The sequence below is a fragment of the Mchenga conophoros genome, linkage group LG3, assembly GCF_057382185.1.
Source record: "Mchenga conophoros isolate Kocher_MC1m ecotype Shallow Benthic linkage group LG3, M_conophoros_male_GT1.1, whole genome shotgun sequence".
In the NCBI taxonomy this organism is placed as follows: Eukaryota; Metazoa; Chordata; class Actinopteri; order Cichliformes; family Cichlidae; genus Mchenga; species Mchenga conophoros.
This window is the reverse complement of record NC_140528.1, coordinates 42,804,889-42,826,647: the sequence shown is the minus strand read 5'-3', so window position 1 is coordinate 42,826,647 and position 21,759 is coordinate 42,804,889. Positions and strand designations below refer to the sequence as shown.

At 42.4% G+C, this 21,759-nt stretch overlaps 1 protein-coding gene across 4 annotated transcripts in view; it reads right to left on the bottom strand.

The window, feature by feature from the left end:
• Positions 1-7,657: 7,657 nt before the first annotated feature.
• LOC146578795 (beta-1,4 N-acetylgalactosaminyltransferase 2-like) overlaps positions 7,658-21,759 on the bottom strand; it is a 41,923-nt gene continuing 27,821 nt past the window's right edge. For 3 of the 4 annotated variants that reach the window (XM_085268863.1, XM_085268862.1, XM_085268861.1), the window contains 6 exons: positions 19,622-19,735; positions 19,316-19,402; positions 9,719-9,900; positions 9,383-9,526; positions 8,720-8,948; positions 7,658-8,635 (listed from right to left, as the gene is read on the bottom strand). In XM_085268863.1, the coding sequence (XP_085124989.1) occupies positions 8,442-8,635; positions 8,720-8,948; positions 9,383-9,526; positions 9,719-9,900; positions 19,316-19,402; positions 19,622-19,735 (950 nt within the window). In that variant the 3' untranslated portion in view covers positions 7,658-8,441. The remainder of the gene's footprint in view (positions 8,636-8,719; positions 8,949-9,382; positions 9,527-9,718; positions 9,901-19,315; positions 19,403-19,621; positions 19,736-21,759) is intronic. The other variant, XM_085268864.1, reaches the window with a different exon arrangement.

Below are 21,759 nucleotides of genomic sequence, written 5' to 3'. Positions count from 1 at the left end.
ACTCATGAAGATTAGACAACATCTTAAGCGTGTGAGTCTGTTTATCATTTTGTTTAAGTCACCTCGTGTGATGCAAAGACCAGTGGAACTCATAGCACATTACATGCTCTGCTGGATATGCAGCTCCACAGACATGTATTAGACCTGCCTAATAACACAAACACCCATGCAATGAAAATTAGCTTGTTATCTTTCATCAGTGTTAAAATAGTGTCAATTTAGCAGACACTTGTTATCAAATACTGAATTTATCCAATGCAAAAAAAATTGACTCTCTAGGTTGCAGGACAACAATTTAAACTTTTGTGGGAAAAAAGATCCTGGTTTGACCAACCAGTGATCAGACAATAAATTTAGTTGTTAATATAGATTTACTGTATGAGGGAAATTGTCTTTTGTGATAATATTTTGAACATGCTTTCCTGTCGTCCTGTCAACTTAGTGGGTTAATAGCTGATATGCAAATTAGTTGATCGGTTTTAGATTAATGAAAGGTGACTGAATTCTAGCACGAGTGAATGAGATGTGTTGGAGTTTGTTGTGTGTTGAGTGGAGACTCTAAAACACTGAGTTTCCTGTTTTGATGTGCGAGTGAATCCTGTATTTAGATACACAACTCTGAATACGTCAGAACAAACTTCTTTTGTGAAGTGCATGACAGCATGTCACATGTTTTATGATGAAGGGAAAAAAAGGAAAATTGAATAAAATAGATCTGCGTGTCACGGCGGGGTGCGCCGATGTGTGTGGAAACAGGACCCAAAAGCAGATGAGGACAAGGAGTAGTAAGGTCTTAACAGAAAGGTGAGGCTTTATTAAAATGACGGCAGGGTTAAACCAGGAAACCAAAACGAACTGGCAAAACACTAAGAAACAAAAACACTAAAGGTACTAAGACCAAAAACTATAACTATGACTGAGGTGGAAATAAACAGGCTAAGACTATGACTAACGTGGAAATACAGCCGAAGACTAGAACTATGACTGAGGTGAGGTAAACAGACGACCCGACAATGACATGCAGAAAACAGAGGGCTTAAATACATACATGAGGTGATCAGGGGAAGTGGAGACACATGGGGGAAACAGCTGACTGACATAAACCTAAATGACAGGACCAGGAGGAGGAAAGCTAAATGCAATGAACAAAGAACACATGACACTGTCAGAATAAAACAGGAAATACTAAAACTAGACATGACAACACAACTAAACAGACCTAATACGTGAAGAATAATACAAGAACCCAAAACATAGAAAACCAAGGGAACAATAATAAATAACAGCTTAAACTAAAGCTAGATAGGAAATGACACAAAAACTAATCACATATCAAAATGAGAAAAATACAAACATGAACTCAGAGCGCTGGGTCAGAGACCCAGCCTGTGACACTGCGGCCTAAATGAGTGACTATTCTTCCCATCCCATGCAAGGCCACCTGGATTGGCTGGAGGACTGTTTACTAAGCCTGATAGGGCGAAGGACACTGTCTCAGCTGAACTATGGACACGCACACACATACACTTACACTAATAAGCACTCACTCATCCCCCCTCCCTTTCCAACGCCTTCGATGCTTCTTGCCCCCTGGGAACACGAGGCGGGTCTGGGCCGGCGCTGGAGACGGCGCCGTTGCAGGATGGCTGCTGTGTTGTGTAACCCATGTCAACTACTCCCTGTCACATGACTGATTTGAGGTCCCTCTTCTGATTGGCTCCTTCGACGTCGCGGCAACTCTGAAAACCGGCTGTGGAGGGATACTTCTGGGTTCGACTCCTGCTGTGGCTGTGAGCTTATGGCATTTAGAACGGTGTTGGAAGAAAAAGCGTTTTCTCCCCTCAATTCATTTATAAACTCATTTCAACTCAGCGGTCAGGTTTTTTTTCCCCCCTTTGAATTGATCTTCTTCATATTGAAGTGGCGAGCCGGTAGGACCATTCTTTGTTTTCCCCTCTTTTCCCCCACTTAGCCGTCTTTGGATTACGGACATATTTCCCCATTGTATGAAGCTGGACCCTAAGGAGGAATACCTTAAAAGTGAACTTTAAAAAGAAAAGGACCAAAAAAGGACTCTTGACAAAAGGACTCTTGCACAGAAAAATCACAGCATTGATTTATTATTTAATTGTGGACATTTACGCTGTGTGTTGTATCAATTATTTTGTTCCATTTCCCCTTTCCCCTATTTATTCAATATATTTTTGGTACAAGACATTGGTCTCATGATTCACACCATCTAGGCTCCATAAAGAACTATTTCTTCTGCGCGTCAGTCAGTATTAGACTAACTATTCACTTTAGCTAAAGTTATGAAGTTAGCTAAAGAGTTGGGATGCTGTGTAAGGCATAAATAAAGCTAAAATACAAAGGTTTGGGCACCGTTTTGCATGTTTCCCTACTGTAGGGGTCTCTGCAAGCATTCTGAGAGGGTACAAGATGACAACTTTGGAATTCTACTAGAAACAGTCGATTATATTCGTTTGTCAAAGCTGAATTCAGGGCAAACTACGCTAAATTACCGTTTTTAGCTAACAGCTACAATAAGCATAACAGTTACTGTACGGCTATCTTTTGTTAACATGACGCTTGTTCTTATACATGTAATACATTTATTACCAACCTGAGAGTTTATCCGCTGGTCATTCGACATGACGAATGACTTCTGAAGTCTTAATTCAGCTCAAGACGCTGTAGATTCCCGTCAGTAACACTTTCGGTCCGCTAGTAAAACGTAGTTCTATTAATCTGAGCTTGAACCGGAACCGGATGTAAGTTCCAAAAAACTGAATTTTGGAACTGAAATTGAATTGTAGAACTGAAACTGAATGGTGAGAAGTGAAACTGAAATTATTCGAGAGCTGAATTTTTAAAGGATAAAATGCAGTTTCAAAGCAAATCAATTCATTTTCAAAATATAAAATTCAATTTCAATTTAGTGATGATCATTTTCAAACCATAAATTCAATTTCAAATTAGACTAATTCAAATTCAGTTTTCAAAAGCATTTATTCAAGTTACAATTCAGATTCAATCTGAGCAATTCAAATTCAAATTGAACTTATTCAAATTCAGTTTCTGATGGCACAGATTTCTGCCCATACACTTCATTCAATTTCAATTCAATTCAATTTTATTTATATAGCGCCAAATCACAACATAAGTCACCTCAAGGCGCTTCATAGATACAGAGAAAAACCCAACAATCATATGACCCCCTATGAGCAAGCACTTTGGCAACAGTGGGAAGGAAAAACTCCCTTTTAACAGGAAGAAACCTCCGGCAGAACCAGGCTCAGGGAGGGGCGGCCATCTGCTGCGACCGGTTGGGCTGAGAGAAGGTAGACAGGATAAAAGACATGCTGTGGAAGAGAGACAGAGGTTAATAACAGATATGATTCAATGCAGAGAGGTCTATTAATACATAGTGAGTGAGAAAGGTGACTGTGTTAGGTGTGGCTGTGTGCAGACAGGAATAGGACCCAAGGTGCAGACTCCGGAGACAGTCGTGAACTCAAAATGGCTTTAATGTGATACTCAAAATATATCATAACTGAAAAAACTCAAAATAACCTTAAACTGGAGGAATGACAGAACACACAGCAAGGTAAACGGTAGATCGCAACACGGACACAGAGAAACACAGGGCTTAAATACACAGAGGGAGCAATCAGGGAATGAATAACAGGAGGGAAACACAGCTGGGGCAAATCAGAACTGACGAGACCAAAGGAAGCATAATCTGAACACACTGAGATAAGACAGAGACCTTCAAAGTAAAACAGGAAACACATAACACAGACTCACATGCAGGCACTACAGAGGGAACAGAGACGTGGGACCAGGGCAGACACAAACACTGACTGAACACGGGGATATAGGAACTAAGGATACACAGAGACGCGAACTAGACAAGGGGATGCAGGTGATAACAAAATCAAATAACCAAAAACACAAAACACTGGGTCACCGACCCAGGAACCCTAACAGACTGGAAAGGAAAAACTCAATGCATCATGGGAATCCCCCGGCAGCCTATGTCTGTTGCAGCATAACTAAGGGAGGATTCAGGGTCACCTGGTCCAGCCCTAACTATATGCTTTAGCAAAAAGGAAAGTTTTAAGCCTAATCTTAAAAGTAGAGATAGTGTCTGTCTCCCGAATCCAAACTGGAAGCTGGTTCCACAGAAGAGGGGCCTGAAAACTGAAGGCTCTCCCTCCCATTCTACTTTTAAATACTCTAGGAACAACAAGTAGGCCTGCAGAGCGAGAGCGAAGTGCTCTAATAGGGTGATATGGTACTACAAGGTCATTAAGATAAGATGGGGCCTGATTATTTAAGACCTTGTATATGAGGAGCAGGATTTTGAATTCAATTCTGGATTTAACAGGAAGCCAATGAAGGGAAGCCAAAACAAGAGAAATATGCTCTGTCTTTCTAGTCCCTGTCAGGACTCTTGCTGCAGCATTTTGGATTAACTGAAGGCTTTTCAGTGAGTTTTTTGGACATCCTGATAATAATGAATTACAGTAGTCCAGCCTGGAAGTAATAAATGCATGAACTAGTTTTTCAGCGTCACTCTAAGACAGGATATTTCTAATTTTAGAGATGTTGCGCAAATGGAAGAACGCAGTCTTACATATTTGTTTAATATGTGCATTGAAGGACATGTCCTGGTCAAAAATGACTCCAAGGTTCCTCACAGCGTTACTGGAGGCCAAGGTAATGCCATCCAGAGTAAGAATCTGGTTAGATACCATATTTCTAGGCTTTTCAGGGCCAAGTACAATAACCTCAGTTTTATCTGAATTAAGAAGCAGAAAGTTAGCGGCCATCCAGATCTTTATGTCTTTAAGACATTCCTGCAGTTTAACTAATTGGTGTGTGTTATCTGGCTTCATGGACAGATAGAGCTGGGTGTCATCTGCATAGCAGTGAAAATGTATGCTATGTCTTCTAATGATGCTGCCTAAGGGAAGCATGTATAATGTAAACAGAATTGGTCCTAGCACTGAACCCTCTGGAACTCCATAATTAACCTCAGTGTGTGAAGAGGACTCTCCATTTACATGCACAAACTGGAGTCTATTAGATAGATATGATACAAACCACTGCAGCGCAGTACCTGTAATACCTACAGCATGTTCTAATCGCTCTAATAGGATATTATGGTCGACAGTATCAAATGCTGCACTAAGGTCTAGCAGGACAAGCACAGAGATGAGTCCACTGTCAGAGGCCATATGAAGATCATTTGTAACCTTCACTAAAGCTGTTTCTGTGCTGTGATGAGCTCTGAAACCTGACTGAAACTCTTCAAATTAGGCATTCCTCTGCAGATGATCTGTTAGCTGTTTGACAACTACTCTTTCAAGGATTTTTGATATGAAAGGAAGGTTGGAGTTATTTTGAGCTAAGACTGCTGGGTCTAGAGATGGCTTTTTGAGTAAAGGTTTAACTACAGCTAGCTTGAAGGCCTGTTGTACATAGCCGATCATTAGAGATAGGTTGATCATATTTAAGATCGAAGAATTAATTAATGGCAGGACTTCTTTGAGCAGTTTTGTAGGAATGGGGTCTAAAAGACACGTTGATGGCTTGGAGGAAGTAATTATTGAAGTTAACTCAGAAAGATCAATTAGAGAAAAAGAGTCTAACTTAACATCAATGGTACTAAGAGTAGCTGTAGATAATATTACATCTGTGGGATGATTACTGGTAATTTTTTCTCTAATGATAAAAATTTTATTTGTGAAGAAGTTCATGAAGTCATTACTAGTTAACGTTAAAGGGATTGTTGGCTCAAATGAGCTCTGACTTTTTGTCAGCCTGGCTACAGTGCTGAAGAGAAACCTGGGGTTGTTCTTATTTTCTTCAATCAGTGATGAATAGTAAGATGTTCTGGCTTTGCGGAGGGCTTTCTTATAAAGCAGCAAACTATTTCTCCAGGCTAAATGATGATCCTCTAAATTTGTGACACGCCATTTCCTCTCCAGATTACGAGTCATCTGCTTTAGGGTACGGAGTCAGGTACTTCTGATTTGAGGACTTAGTTTTCACAGGAGCTACAGTATCCAGAGTCGTACGTAGTGAGGAGGTGAAATTATTAACAAGATAATCGACCTCTGTTGGGGTAGCATTCAGATAGCTGCTCTGCTCTGTGTTGGTACAGGGCATTGAAGATGATAACAGTGGGTGGATTATATTCTTAAACTTAGTTACAGCGCTTTCAGAAAGACATCTACTTTGATAAAGTCTACTCTCCACCGCTGTGTAATCAATTATTGTAAATGTAAATGTTATCAGGAAATGATCAGACAGGAGAGGGTTTTCAGGAAACACTGTTAAATGTTCAGTTTCTATGCCATATGTTAAAACAAGATCTAGAGTGTGATTAAAGTGGTGGGTGGGTTCTTTTACATTTTGAGAGAAACCAATTGAGTCTAATAACAGATTAAATGCCATGTTGAGGCTGTCATTTTTAGCATCTACATGGATGTTAAAATCACCCACAATAATTATTTTATCTGAGCTCAGAACTAAATTAGATATAAAGTCTGAGAAATCAGACAGAAACTCTGTGTAAGGCTCAGGTGGACGATAGATGATAACAAGTAAGACTGGTTTCTGAGTTTCACAGCTGGGGTGGGCAATGTTAAGCATCAGGCTTTCAAATGAATTAAAAGTCTGTCTTGGTCTTTCATTAATTAATAGGCTGGCCTCGGGGCTTTGCCGCAGGGCCTCTATAAGTCCTGGCTGACGTCAGTCTTTCGGCGTGTCCCTTTTCCCCTCGGTGAACGTCGATTCCAAGGATCCGGCTCAAGAAGGACCAATTAATGATAGGTTTGTAACGTAAACCTGTTCGCTGGAACGTTAAGGACAATTTGCTACGCAGCAAAAAGCAAGACACAAGGCACCAAAGTTCTCTGGTTTACTCATGCATGAGGGAGACCTGCCTGGAGCCAAGTGTCGTCCCACCACTTGACCTCCGTCAGACTCTCAGCCAGGTTCCCCATAGCACTCCTTTTATTATGGTTAAATGAATATGCATAGGGTCATTAATATATAACATCTTACATAGGTATACATGTGAACAGAGAATACTGTATGTGTGTGTGTGTGTGTGTGCGTGTGTGTGTGGGGTCAGAGTATGGCCCCATAAACGACTTCCCTTAACCTGCTGGTCTGGAAAATCCAACAGTTCATCTATATGTAAAAAGGCACTTAGACTAAAACTAACATAGCTACGCTAATCCTACCGTAAAACAATAAAACAAGGTACGACCTCTTCCCATGCTCCCAGGATGTAGCCTTTGCAGCCTGCTAAAGATCACACATCCTATCACTACACAATTGATTATCCACCTCTAAGCATATATGGTTAAATATTTCCTAATACAAATGACAATAATAAAATCTCAACCCATCAAGTGACTTGCAGGTTTCTTTGAAAAATACTTATATCCAGGTTCTTCCTTTTTGCTGCCATCCTCCTCTCTTCCTCGCAGCGCAGGCTTGCCGCTGCAAAAACTAAACAGAGCTCCCTGAAAGGCACAGCCAATCACATTGGCCATATTTGTCACATGAGGTAGGACTCCAGTAGAGGACGTAATTTAACCCTTTCTGCACCGCTAGGTGAATGAGACGTTGACAGATCTTTTTCTTTTTTTTCTTTTTATAGGGTTTGATTTTCTTTACTCGAATAGATCAAATTATTGGTGGGGACAATTCAATAATCGCTGAATATTGGTGGGGACATGTCCCTTCCGTCCATGCCAAATCGACACCCTTGGACTGAATGTCATGTAAAGCAGTCTAAAGGTCCTTAGGGACTAAGTAAAGCGCTATACAAATAAACGCCATTTACAATTTACTATTGCTTTCGTCCCTAGCAGGATGCCAAATTCCACATATTTTGTATGCATATTTTGTATGAAAGTGACCACAAGCACTTGCTTACTATTTCAACAGTACTGAAATTATGAAGAGTTCTTTGAAAGTGAGCATTATCCATTTCTGATTTGTGTGACATATTTTTGGTTTTCATTTTTTATGTTCAGAGAGTAAATAGTAAATGTTTGTGTGATCCATGCAAACTATGGGTGATTATGACTATCTGCTAGCAACAAAAGCATTGATATATTGAAGAAAAAGAAATAGTGGAGAAAACAGAACAATAAAAGTTCAATATACTAGATTAAATAACCCTAACCTTATTAACAATAGCATAAGACATCAAACTTTCTATAGAATAATTAAGAAATCAAATCAGGAACAATAAAACCCAACAGAAAGCCACAAAATAGCTATTTTCACTAATAATCCCAAGCTCTGTCAATTCTGGAACAATGACAAAACAATAAAAATGAAAGATAAGAAAATGTTCAGATGAAGTGCAACATGTATGACAACAACTGACTCTTATGTTCGTTTATAGTCTTCTATCCATATCTAATGCACTTAAGGTAGTTTTTGAAAAAGTGAAGCTGTAGTTTGAATTCTCTATCATTTCTTCCAGGGCTTCTGAATTTGTTGTAGGTAGGATTACGGTTTTCGCCAGTTTTAGGTTGATGGTCAATTGTCACATCACCACATGAGGCAACCATCAAAGAGCCCAGGCCATCCATGAAGAACTCTAAAGTCAGAAAGAGAGATTTGCCATTTGACAAAAAATCATACTGCAATTTTCAATGTAAACTGTTTTGAGATCTGGACTTACCTGAATGTGCTACTCGCTGGAGCTTCGGGTCAAATCTCACCCTCTGCATGGCATCTGTACGAGCCAGGAAGAAGTTGACCACTCCACTGGCCAAATGGCATTGTGGGTAACTAGGAAGGGAATGGAATTTCCCACCAGACTTCCTGTAGAGGCAGCCACCTTCGTTTGCATCTCCTTCCTCATACAGAATAGAAAAGTGAAACTTGTTCCCTTGCACTGACCCACCAACCTAATTAGAGAAAAACCAAACAACTCATTATAAAGTCAACCCTAAACAGATGTAACAGATGTTCAAAACTGGTGATTGAGAAGAATAATCTTAAATTACTTTTAAAAACAAAAGACCATCTCAGTTTGTTATATACTCAGCTCTCTTCCTCTTTTCCCCTTCCTTTTTAACTCATTAAGTGTATGGTATCACCTGTAAAAATACCATCCCAACCCCTTCACCCTAATTCTTGAATCTTGAAAATAATTTTTCTCTGTGTCAGTTAGAATTGTTAGTTTTTGCCACCTGAATACAAAAACCTAGGAGAACAACGAAGACTGCATATTCTAAAAGTACAACGTTAGGGTCATCAGCCTACTACTGTAGCTGTTACAGTTCTACTTAAACCAGTTAAAACAAATTGAACGATCCAACACAAGCTATTTTATCCTTACCATATCTAGTTCTGGGACTGCCTCCATCACCTCCACAAGTTTCTCTATCTTTGTCTTCTCAGAAAACAAAAAGTCGTCATCCACCCACAAGAAGTACTTGGTGGTAACCTGCGACACAGCCAGATTTCTGCCTGCAAACCAGCCCTGAGGGAAAAAAAAAACATCCCGAATTCATATATCGGAATGGTACCTGGTTTGATGGTTTGACTGAAATTGTACTTGATAAATCTTCCATAAATTTAATCGACAATTGCATATCTTATGTTCTATAAATGTAATTTTAGTCCAAAATATTGCTAAATACTCATAAATCATGAAATTATTGCATGTGCATACCTGTGCTGGAGGCATGATGTAATGCTGGATGTTTTCTCCAGTAATGCTCTCTGGTTCTAAGCTGTCATCTGCAATAATCACTTTTATGTTACTATAGAATTTCCGGATGCTATCCAACAACACCCTCAGTTGTTTGTAGCGCAGGAAGGTCTTTGTGACAATGGTAACTTGAGAGCTGATATCTAACAAACAGAAGTATACAGAGAATATTGTTATAAAAGATGGATTACTAGTAATGGCACCGAGTAGCATTAGATTTCTGAATCATTCAAAATAAATTAAATGTGCATTCCTTCTAATAACCAGCAGTGGGTGCATTCTCTGGTTTAAAAAAATCTAATGTATGTCTCTCGCTAGCAAAGTTGACCCACACAACAAAGTAAAGCTATTTTTCGGTAATGAGCCAGACACAGAACCCAATGTATTAGCCAGATGTCCCTTAACTACAGTTTGGAGCCGCAGACCTGTTTTATACATGCGCAAAATAGTTTTCTATACAAGATGGAAGCAAAAAGTGCAGCCTTACCTAATGCCCACCCTAGTATTACTCATTTTATATTAAGATTTAAAAATCTAGTTGGTGTTGGTATGGCGAGTATCCTTCATTAAAAATTAGAAATCACACAGCAATAGTGCATTCATCTAGTTGTAAAAAGCTTGATAATATATTAATATAATCCAAAGTATTCAAAATACGTTGCTCTCATTGAGTAATGTAACAGAATACGTTACAAAATACATTTTGGAGCATGTATTCTGTAAACTGTAGTGGAATACTTTTTAAAAGTAACCTTTCCAACACTGGTAATAAAGTCTCAAAGCATTACCCTTATGCTCACTTGATTTATAACCTCAGTAAACATTTCCCTTAAAGTTTATCATTTTATTTTAATCTTATACAATAAACAGATTATTTTTATTAATTATAATAATAATAATAATATGTAATAGGAACATTGTAACTGAAAGACTTTCTCAAACCCTATAGTGAGGGTTCTTTTATTCCGTATGTTACATTGGAAATATGTTAATGTCTTGTGTTTTTATAATTAGCTAGGATTTAGTTGAGTTTTATTTTGGGTTTTGTGCCATCTGTGTCTCCTTAGTTATGTATCATGTTTCCTGTCCAGTCTGTCATGTTTCTCATGTCAGTGTTGTGTCCACATCAAGATTGTGTGTGATGTCTACGTCTCTCAACGTATCCCATTCAGGGCTCACAAAATCGCTAGCCCGACGTCCCGGGACTAGCGATTTTTCCAGTCGGGCTACCAAAATCCATCTCAGCCCTGCCTGTCAGGCTATCATAGGAAGGAAAGATATGTCAATGCTTTTCCATTCTTTCGCAAATGTAGCTGAGTAATTATGTCATCAGCATCGATGAGCCACTGTCAATATGTGACACATTAAAATCGCGTTTGAATTTGCGCTTGTTTTTTACTTTCACTTTCACTTTGCGATCGCGCGAACTGTGTATAGAGAGCGGCAGCACTGATTGGTAAGTCACAGATTAATTGCGCACCAATTCCTCTGGCATTTTCTTATCAATGGTTAGCTTACTATCAAACATGACAAGTGAAATCTCCTGCAGCAAGCTTAAACGTGATAGAGGTTGATTGCGCACAGACTTGCTGATCGTTATGTATATATGTGTGTAAAAGCAGATGGCTTTCCGCAGGTATTTTAGTTCTGCAGAGCCAAACAAGACAGGTCAGGGTGAAGAAGGGGCAGCCAAAGAAAAGCTTACCACAAATCGGAAAAGTTATGACAAATCAGACTATGAGGCAAAAGGAAAGCACAGCTTTTTTGGTTTCATGGACAAAATAATTTATGTGGCTGGAATATGACAAGCTAAATAACATGATGTTCTGCCAGGCCTGTTGTGAGTTTCCCTCAATTTCTGAGTCGACAAGCGCCTTTGTTACTGGGACTAGTCATTTTAAGAAAGACTCCATCAGAACCCATGAGAAATGCAAGAAATGCATTATTGCCCAGTCTGCAGTATCTCTCCCAGAACAAACACCAATTGCAAAAAACATACTAAAAACAAACCAAGCATAACAAGAAGTCCTGAAAAAGCTGTTTAGAACAGCGTACTATGTTGCACAGAGTGAACTACCATTGGCAAGATTTAGCAGTCTTTGCAATTTTCAAAACGCAAATGTCCTAGATCTTGGTTCCACTTGCCTCTTACTGAACACTGATTCATGTTCTACACAGTTCTTGCAAGTTCATAGAAATTTCTGTTCAATTAGAACCAAATATTTGAGTTGATAATTGTAATTTGTTGTTGTAATTTGTGTTTTAAATATTTTTAGATTGATGTTTTGTTTCCTTTACAATATTATACATTAAAGTATAATATTGTAAAGGAAACAAAACATCTATCAAAAAATTGTCCTCTTCTTTTTTTATTCGGGCTACTTAAATTTATTTTGGGCAACCAAAAACTGAAGAGTGCCTGCCCGAAGGGCTACCAGGGATTTTGAAATTTTGCGAGCCCTGCCGTTTTATTTTGAAGAGTCTAGTACTTCCATGTTAAATGTGCTTTGTTTTACTTTCCCCTGTGGCATCACGTCTATTTGTGTCAGCTGTGTCTCCCCAGATGTTTCCTCTTCCCTCATTACCCTTCTGTATATTTATCACCTGTTCTTTGTTGGGTTGTCTGTTTGTCTCCACGCCAAGTCAGGTCTCGTCACAGAGTTTTCTTTCTCCTGTTCAGGTTAGTGTTCATGTTCTAGTTCTCTAATGTCATAGTTTCTCATGTTCCTGTTAAGGCAATGTTCAAGTCACAGTTCTCATGTTTTAGTTTTAGCTTTTCCCATGTTTTAGTTTTAGCTTTTTCCTTGCTTTATTTTTGTTTTGACATCAGCCTAAATAAACATCTCGCCCTTTGCTACCTTGTTTTTCTCCCAAGTCTGCGTTTTTGGTCCACCATGACAGCACAACCTGACCAGCATGGACTAAGCAGTTGAGGTAGGCAGTCTGTGCAGAATTGAGCACTCATCAGCAGGTCCTCAGACTCCAGGACAATGTCCATCGTGCTGGAGGCCACGGACGCAGAAGGGAGCCGCATCACCATTCATCAACTGGCAAAAGTGTTGGACTCCCTGGTTCTGTTGAAAGAGGGGCTCTATGCCCTTGTGCTGGCGCAGGCTGACATTGGCCAGCTCAGGGTTGGCTCGCTGAGCCTCTTCCTCTGCCCAGAGTCGCCTAAATACACCTTTACGTCACGCACAAGTCACTTGCCCTCACTGCCTCAGATGGATCTCGCATGAGGTCAGATGATGAGGAGGTTGCTGCCACTACATCTTCAGCTCATGTGGCATCAGCTTCCCTTTCGCCCACTTCTAGGAGGAAACGTCATCTGCACCACAAGCGCTCCTCACTGCGGTGGGAATCCTAGACTTCCCTTGAGTGCATGAGCAGTTACCCCCTGCTTGGAGGATGTAAAGACTGATACAACTGGGTATATGGGTCATGTGTATGTTGTGTGCAGCCATGGGCCAGTTGCAGACACACTGCTGGTCCTGTGCTGGCCCGGAACAGTTTCACCTCTGGCCCCAGATGTCAGCCTAATGTGTACCTTAAACAGTGCCATCATTGCCAGACCTGGCCCACATCTGGTTGATATAAACCCTGCCATGACACCAGTCAGTCAGAAGTGCCAGCTTGATGCCGGATCCGGGCCAGACCTGTTTTCTATGAGCCTGGGCCACATAAACCAAACCACAATCAGGCCAGATGTGGCATGCCATCACATAGACAGTGCCATTTATGCCAGGCCTGGCCCATATCTGGATGACATACCATCTACCAAGCCAGAAGTCAGCCAGCAATGCTGGCTTGACACAAGATCAGGGCCAGACCTCTCTGCTATGTGGGCATCTATTACCTGCCACCTTTATATATATATATATATATATATATATATATATATATATAACCTGCCAGTACTACATGGAAGCTCCTGTCAGGCATCATATCGGCTAAGATGAACAGGCACATGGGTCAATACATGAGAGGGACACAGAAAGGAATTGGCAAGAATACCAGAGGCGCAAAACACCAGCTACTGGTAGACAGAACAATCAGCCGAGACTGCAAGACCAGACTGACCAACCTGTGCACTGCCTGGATTGATTACAAGAAGGCCTATGACTCAATGCCCCACAGCTGGATACTGGAATGCCTAGAATTGTACAAGATCAATGGGACCCTAAGAGCCTTCATCAGGAACTCAATGGGGATGTGGCGTACAACACTAGAGGCCAACTCCAAGCCCATAGCACAAGTCACCATCAAGTGCGGGATCTACCAAGGAGATGCTCTGTCCCCACTGCTGTTCTGCATAGGCCTGAACCCCCTCAGTGAGATCATTAACAAGACTGGCTACGGATACCGACTACGGAACGGAGCAGTTGTCAGCCACCTCCTGTACATGGATGACATCAAGCTGTATGCCAAGAGTGAACGAGACATCGATTCACTGATCCACACTACCAGGCTATACAGCAATGACATTGGAATGTCGTTCGGACTGGAGAAGTGTAGTCGGATGGTAACAAAGAGAGGGAAGGTAGTCAGAACTGAGGGGATTGAACTACCAGAAGGCAACATTGCAGACATAGAGGACAGTTACAAGTACTTGGGGATCCCGCAGGCGAATGGGAACCATGAAGAGGCCGCTAGAAAAGCTGCAACCACCAAGTACCTGCAGAGGGTCAGGCAAGTCCTGAGGAGTCAGCTGAATGGTAAGAACAAGATCCGGGCCATCAACACGTACGCCCTGCCCGTGATCAGGTACCCTGCTGGGGTAATAGGCTGGCCAAAGGAGGAGATAGAAGCCACTGACATAAAGACAAGAAAGCTCCTTACCATGCATGGAGGGTTTCACCCCAAGTCCAGCACCCTGAGGCTGTACGCTAAGCGGAAGGAAGGGGGCCGGGGACTGGTGAGTGTCAGCACCACAGTCCAGGATGAGACAAGGAACATCCAAGAATACATTGGGAAGATGGCCCCAACTGACCGAGTGCTCAGTGAATACCTCAGGCAGCAGAAACCCAAGAAAGAGGAGGGAGACGAGGAACCATCATGGAAGGACAGGCCCCTGCACGGTATGTACCACCGGCAGATAGAGGAGGTGGCTGATATCCAGAAATCCTACCAGTGGCTGGACAAAGCTGGACTGAAAGACAGCACAGAGGCACTAATCATGGCAGCACAAGAACAAGCTCTGAGCACAAGATCCATAGAGGCTGGGGTCTATCACACCAGGCAAGACCCCAGGTGCAGGCTGTGTAAAGATGCCCCAGAGACAATCCAGCACATAACAGCAGGGTGCAAGATGCTAGCAGGCAAGGCATACATGGAACGCCATAACCAAGTGGCCGGCATAGTGTACAGGAACATCTGTGCCGAGTATAACCTGGAAGTCCCGAGGTCAAAATGGGAGATGCCCCCAAGGGTGGTGGAGAATGACCGAGCTAAGATCCTGTGGGACTTCCAGATACAGACGGACAAAATGGTGGTGGCTAACCAACCGGACATAGTGGTGGTAGACAAACAGAAGAAGACGGCCGTAGTGATCGATGTAGCGGTTCCGAATGAGAGCAATATCAGGAAGAAGGAACACGAGAAGCTGGAGAAATACCAAGGGCACAGAGAAGAGCTCGAGAGGATGTGGAGGGTGAAGGTAACGGTGGTCCCCGTGGTAATCGGAGCACTAGGTGCGGTGACTCCCAAGCTAGGCGAGTGGCTCCAGCAGATCCCGGGAACAACATCGGAGATCTCTGTCCAGAAGAGCGCAGTCCTGGGAACAGCTAAGATACTGCGCAGGACCCTCAAGCTCCCAGGCCTCTGGTAGAGGCCCGAGCTTGAAGGATAAACCGCCCGCAGGGGCGTGCTGGGTGTTTTTTTTTTTAATATATATATATATACCTCGTCTGCGCGTGAATCTGTTTCAAACATTGTGACAGAACTATCCAGCCAACATGGGCTCAGCGGGTCAGGATCCTGTGGCTCAGGCATTGGCTGCTCAGGAGGTGGCGTTAGCTCGTCACGAACAAATGCTAATGCAATTGAGGAATGAGATCGCTGCATTAACTCATGCTGCCGCCCGACTTACTCCTCTGGAGGCTGACGTCCAGACAGGGAATCTCCCGTCTGCGAACGCAGCCCCTCCAGCCTCTCCGACTGCCGCTGCGGCAGCCAGTCCACCTCCGGGCGTTACACCTTCTCTGGAGGGACCCCTGCCTATGCCGGAGCCGTTCTCGGGTGAGTCAGACAAATGTGCCGGTTTCCTAGCGCAATGCTCATTGATCTTCAGAGAACAGTGACGTTTTCATAACAATGACGGAGCTAAAACAACGTTTTTCGTTCAACTGCTGAGAGATCGAGCACTGAAATGGGCTCAGGTCATATTGAATTCGGACCCTGAGATAACATATACAGATTTTTTTTATCTAAGTTTAAGACTGTGTTCTCCCAAGGCTCCGGCACTGAAACAGCTGCACTCCGCTTATTGAACTTCAAACAAGGTAAGCGGCGCATGTCTGACTATGCAATAGATTTTTGGATTCTGGACGAAGAAACAGGCTGGGGTCAGGAAGCGCTGAGAAGCGTGCTTTTGAACAACACATGGGAAGAATTAAAGGATGAATTAATCATGCGTGACCTGCCAACTTCTGTTAATGAATTAATGTCTTTATGCATTAAGGTGGATGAGCAGCTGCGGGCTCACCGGATGCAGCGACACTACACCTCCCATGAGGCACTGGGGCAACTGGGAGCGGGAGCTGCGCCCGAATCTGTTTTTTCCTGAGCACCTAGGGAGTGGGGGCAGTGAGGAAGAACCCATGCAGATAGGCAGCTCTCATCTCTCTGCGGCCGAGCACATCTCTCTGCTGCCGAACAGAACTTTATTGACTCGGAATTAGGTCAATAGCTCTGTCTGAATCTGGACCTCTTGCCTCATGCCCTGCGTGTCACCATTTTGTCAGGACAGTGTCTTCCCGACATCACGCACGTTTCCAAACCTGTAACACTCACCCTGTCAGGCAACCATTCGGAAGAGATTTGTTTTTTTGTCTTCCGAGCCACTCAAACTCCGCTGGTTTTGGGGCACCCCTAGCTTCAACAACACAACCCACGTATCAATTGGCAGAAGGGATGTATCACTAGGTGGGGGGAGGAGTTCCACATGACTTGCCTAAGAGCTGCCTCGACTTCCAGCTGGGTGGCCTCTCCATCCGAGCCGCCTGTGACTTTCGACTTAGCCAATGTTCCCTCGGTTTATCATGACCTTGCTGAGGTTTTTCAGAAAGACCGTGCACAGTCACTCCCTCCCCACCATCCTTATGACTGTGCTATTGACCTGCTCCCCGGCACTCCGTTGCCAACCAGTCGTTTCTATAGCCTCTCCCTCCCTGAGTGAGAGGCTATGGAGAAATACATCTCTGAATCCCTTTTTGCCGGCATAATTCGCCCTTCCTCCTCTCCTGTTTCCGCGGGGGTTTTCTTTGTGGAAAAAAAAGACAAAACACTCCGACCATGCATCGATTACCGCGGGCTGAATAAAATCACCGTCAAGAACAAATACTCGCTGCCCCTTCTCACCTCCGCCTTCGAACTCCTTCAGGGAGTAACCATTTTTAGCAAGTTGGATTTGAGAAACGCTTACAATCTGGTCCGCATTCGCGAAGGTGATGAGTGGAAAACTGCCTTTAACACCCACCTGGGGCATTTCGAGTATTTGGTTATGCCCTTTGGCTTAACCAACGTCCCGGCAGTTTTTCAGGCATTAGTTAATGATGTGCTTCGGGATTTTATTAACCGCTTCGTTTTCGTCTACTTAGACGACATTCTGATCTTTTCAAAATCCCATTCAGAACACAAAAACCACGTCAGGCAGGTTCTACAATGCCTCCTTGAGAATCGACTGTTTGTCAAGGGAGAAAAATGTGAATTCCATGTCTCCACAGTTGCCTTTCTAGGTTACATAATCGACCGAGGGAACCTCCATCCGGACCCAGCCAAGGTAAAAGCTGTTGTGGAGTGGCCAAAGCCTCCGAATCGACTCCAGTTGCAGTAGTTTCTTGGATTTGCAAACTTGTACAGGAGGTTTATTCAGGACTTCAGCTGAGTTGCCTTGACTCTCACTCAACTAACCTCTCCAAAAGTTCCTTTTAAGTGGACCGACGCAGCCAGTCTGCTTTTTAAGAACTTAAGAACCTGTTCTCTTCAGCACCCGTCCTGGTCCAGCCTGACCTCACATTACCATTCGTGGTCGAGGTCGACCCCTCTAACTCAGGCGTGGGGGCCGTGCTGTCACAGCAACAGACAGGTAAACTTCATCCATGTGCTTTCTTCTCCCACCAGCTATCCCCAGCGGAACGAAACTACGACGTTGGAGACCGAGAGCTGCTGGCAATAAAACTCGCTTTGGAGGAGTGGCGGCACTGGTTGGAGGGCACGGCTCAACCCTTCATCGTTTGGACCAACCACAAAAACCTGGCCTACCTGCAATCTGCCAAAAGACTCAACGTGTGTTGGCGTGGTGTGCCAATACCTAGTGGATTGGGAGGGGTATGGCATGGAAGAGCGTTCTTGGGTCCCGCGAGCGGCCATTCTGGATAAGCGCATGCTGCTGGAGTTCCACCTTTCGCATTCGGGTAAGCCTGGTGGGTCGCTCCCGTTGAGGGGGGTACTGTCATGGTCCCCGTGCCTCACTGGCTGACTCTGTGTTTGGCAACATGTTTTGTTTGTTTTTCCTTTGCGCTCTCTCTCCTCTGCCGGGGCAGTGCTCATTACGGGCTTCCACCCCTGGCCCACGCACCTGTGCTCACAGTCACACCTGCAGCCGATCCCAGCTGATTTGGAGCACTATTTATGATGAAGGACCTGTGTCATCCTTCACTGGATCGTTGAGCCATCAGCGTCAGTCGCTCTGAAACAGAATCTGTTTCTGAATCGGTATCTGTGAGTTTGAGACTATCCCTAACCTGGACTTCTTTCTCTGTGTGTATATAGGTCTGCCCTGGACCCGAGCGAGCGTGTGTGTGTTTGGAACCCACTGAGAGCGTGTATTGGATTAATCCCTGTTTCTCCCTGGACCCTGGAGCCCCAGACCCTTTCCCCCGCCGCACTGTATATATATCCTCACCTGGTGTCTCACTGTAAATAAACGCACTTTCTCTTTGCCAAGGATACCTGGTCTGCGCGTGAGTCCGTTTCAAACATTGTGACATAATTATTATATTCTTGTGGATTTCCTACATCTTTAGGATGATATTTCTAACTAATCAGTTACTAGTTCTTAACTAAGCAAAGTTTTTCAGCTGGAAACAACTAGGAATGAAGAAGAGTTTTGAGAGTATAGTGTTTGTTTGTTTGTTTGTTTGTTTGTTTTGGGGGGGGGGGGGGGGTTCCACAAGTGTAGGTTAATGAGAAAATGACAATGATGGAAGCAGACAATAATTCTGCCTCAACATAACTAATGTTCTTAATTGTATGCAATGATAAACAAGATGCAAATAATAAAGAAGCATTTAAATGAATATGGACTTGGCTTTTGACCCCTGATGAAGAGTACACTTCTACCTGTTCCCATGTCATACAGGACTGGTACATGAGGCTGCTGGATGGTAATGGGAAACACGGCTTCATAGTTTTCAAACTGGAAAGTGACTGAACACAAAAATAACATTTGTTTAGGTTCAGAACAAGCGGGACTCTTGTTTAAAGAAAAATAACAAAGAAGCAATTCAGGACTCATTCTTTCAGTTATTTTAAATATAACATACAGGACTCATACATTAATGCTAATGTAAAATGCACATGACATTTTGCAAATTCAATTGTCATTTAAAAATGTGGGTTATAGCTCTTCACATTTTTGACACATACCAAGGTCTCCAGTGTTTATATGGTAGATGGTGCTGGTATAGGACACTTTGGCCAGCAGGTTATTGAGGGCCAACAAGGTGCTAGACTCAATAGTCAGTTTTGTCTCTCCAGAACCTGTGAATTCAAACCAAACAACTTTACGTTAGCTTTAAAATGAAGTTTAATTGGTTATGGCTAAGTGCCAATAGATGTGACAAATTTACTTTATGTATATTCACAGTAATATAATACTGCTGGTAATTTCTCAGAAAGGACTTATAATATAACAGGAGTAGTCTTTAATTCAGAGTAATTTATTCTGACTAATTAGGAAAGTGGTTTTCCTAATTAAATTATTCACCCATCCATTCTCTTGTGCTTATCCTTATTGGGAGGTCAGGGTGGGTCGCCACTCCGTCGCAGGCCTAACACATACATATAGACAACTATTGGCACTCACATTCACAGGCAGTTTAGAATCACCAGTTAACCTAACCTCATTAACTGCATGTGTTTGGCTTCTGGGAGGAAGCCAGAGTATACAAGAGAACCAGTGAAAACACAGAGAGAACATGCAAACTCCGCACAAAAATACAGTAGATGGTGGAGATGAATTTAGGACCTTCTTGCTGTGATGCAACAGTGTTAACTACCATGCTTCCGTGCTGTCCAGCCAAAATACATTAGTTACTGATAATTGACAACGAGAATATGAAGTCCTGAACTTTACTAAATAAGATTCATGTAAAACCACCAATGCTACGCTGATTGAGGAGACACAATGTCTGAAATTGTATGGAGCTATGGAGGCAAGTTAAAGGGAAAACCATTATAACTTAAAAGGTGTAAAAAAAAAAAAAGTTTTGCAGGGTAGGATTTTTTAAAAGGTGTCAAGATACCTTGTAAGTAAAAGAATACATGTATATGTCTTTGTCTTCTAACTTTTATCAGTCTTTTGAGATTACAATTTTTATTTTACACAGATGTTATCTAAAAAAAAAGTAATATTGGCTAGCTTAATGTGCTACTGACAGGACTCACTCAAGTTAATCTGATCTTTGTGTTTAGTCAAGACTCTTGCCCATGCAAAAGATCACTCGTGTTTTGTGTTTGTTCAAGTCGAATTAGTCACTTGCCACAGTTTAAATTATTTGTAAATATCTCCAGATTGAATTAAGTTTTTAACTGATTATTCTGCTTTGTTTTGCCTGGGTCCCGCACTTGAGTCATGTTTAGGGCTGGGTATCGTCACTGATATCTAGAATTGATTAGATTCCGATTCACAAGGTCCTGAATAGTTTCGATCCACAATTTGATTCGATTCGATTGTAATCGGTGAAATTTTGCCTCAGTCAGAAATATTATAATTCTGATCAACTATCAGTACATTTCCATATTTTTATATGTATAAAAAGAAAGCTGACACTTGCAAGACTTAATCAAAGGTGTAAGCATCACAGCAGATGCCTTTGTGTCAAAAACACAGAAAAAGATGAAGGCGATTTTCCTGGCCTGGGATTTTATAGCAGATAACCTTATAAATATTCTGCAATAGATCAAAAACGTAAGAAAGTCATTAACATTTGAACATTACCTGATTCTGCTGAAGTGAAGCAGAGCAAAGTTACAGAGGTTTTATTAGTGACACAGCTAAGCATTTTGCAATTTTGCATATTTTTAAAAAGTTTAAATTTGTTCAGTAGCCTCATGCTGCCCCGACGTCAGCCAGCGCATACTGGAGATGACACAGGGACTGATCGGTTTTCTATCGCACATTTGCTGAGAGTAAGGGCGCCCTCCATTTGCGAGGTGCACCTGCTGCTTGCGACACAGGGAGGAGAGGGCGGGGCTGCAGACTTATAATTTGGAACTATGTTTTTTCGAAATTCTATATGCGAAAAGTGAACGCGAGAGCCCTGAAGTCAAAGTAAACTTTATTGTCATCTCCGCTACATACAGTCCAGTATATAGAGAGATGAGGCTCCAGTTACAACAGTGCAAGTAAACAAACAATAAATATAAGAAGAGTAAGAAAATAAATATACACTTTAGGACTCGGGGTAAAGGGATCAATAACAATTTAAAATTTATAATTTACAGTTTGATGATTTAAAGTCTCACACACAACCCATTGAAAGGGGAGGGGGGCGGCTGCTTCC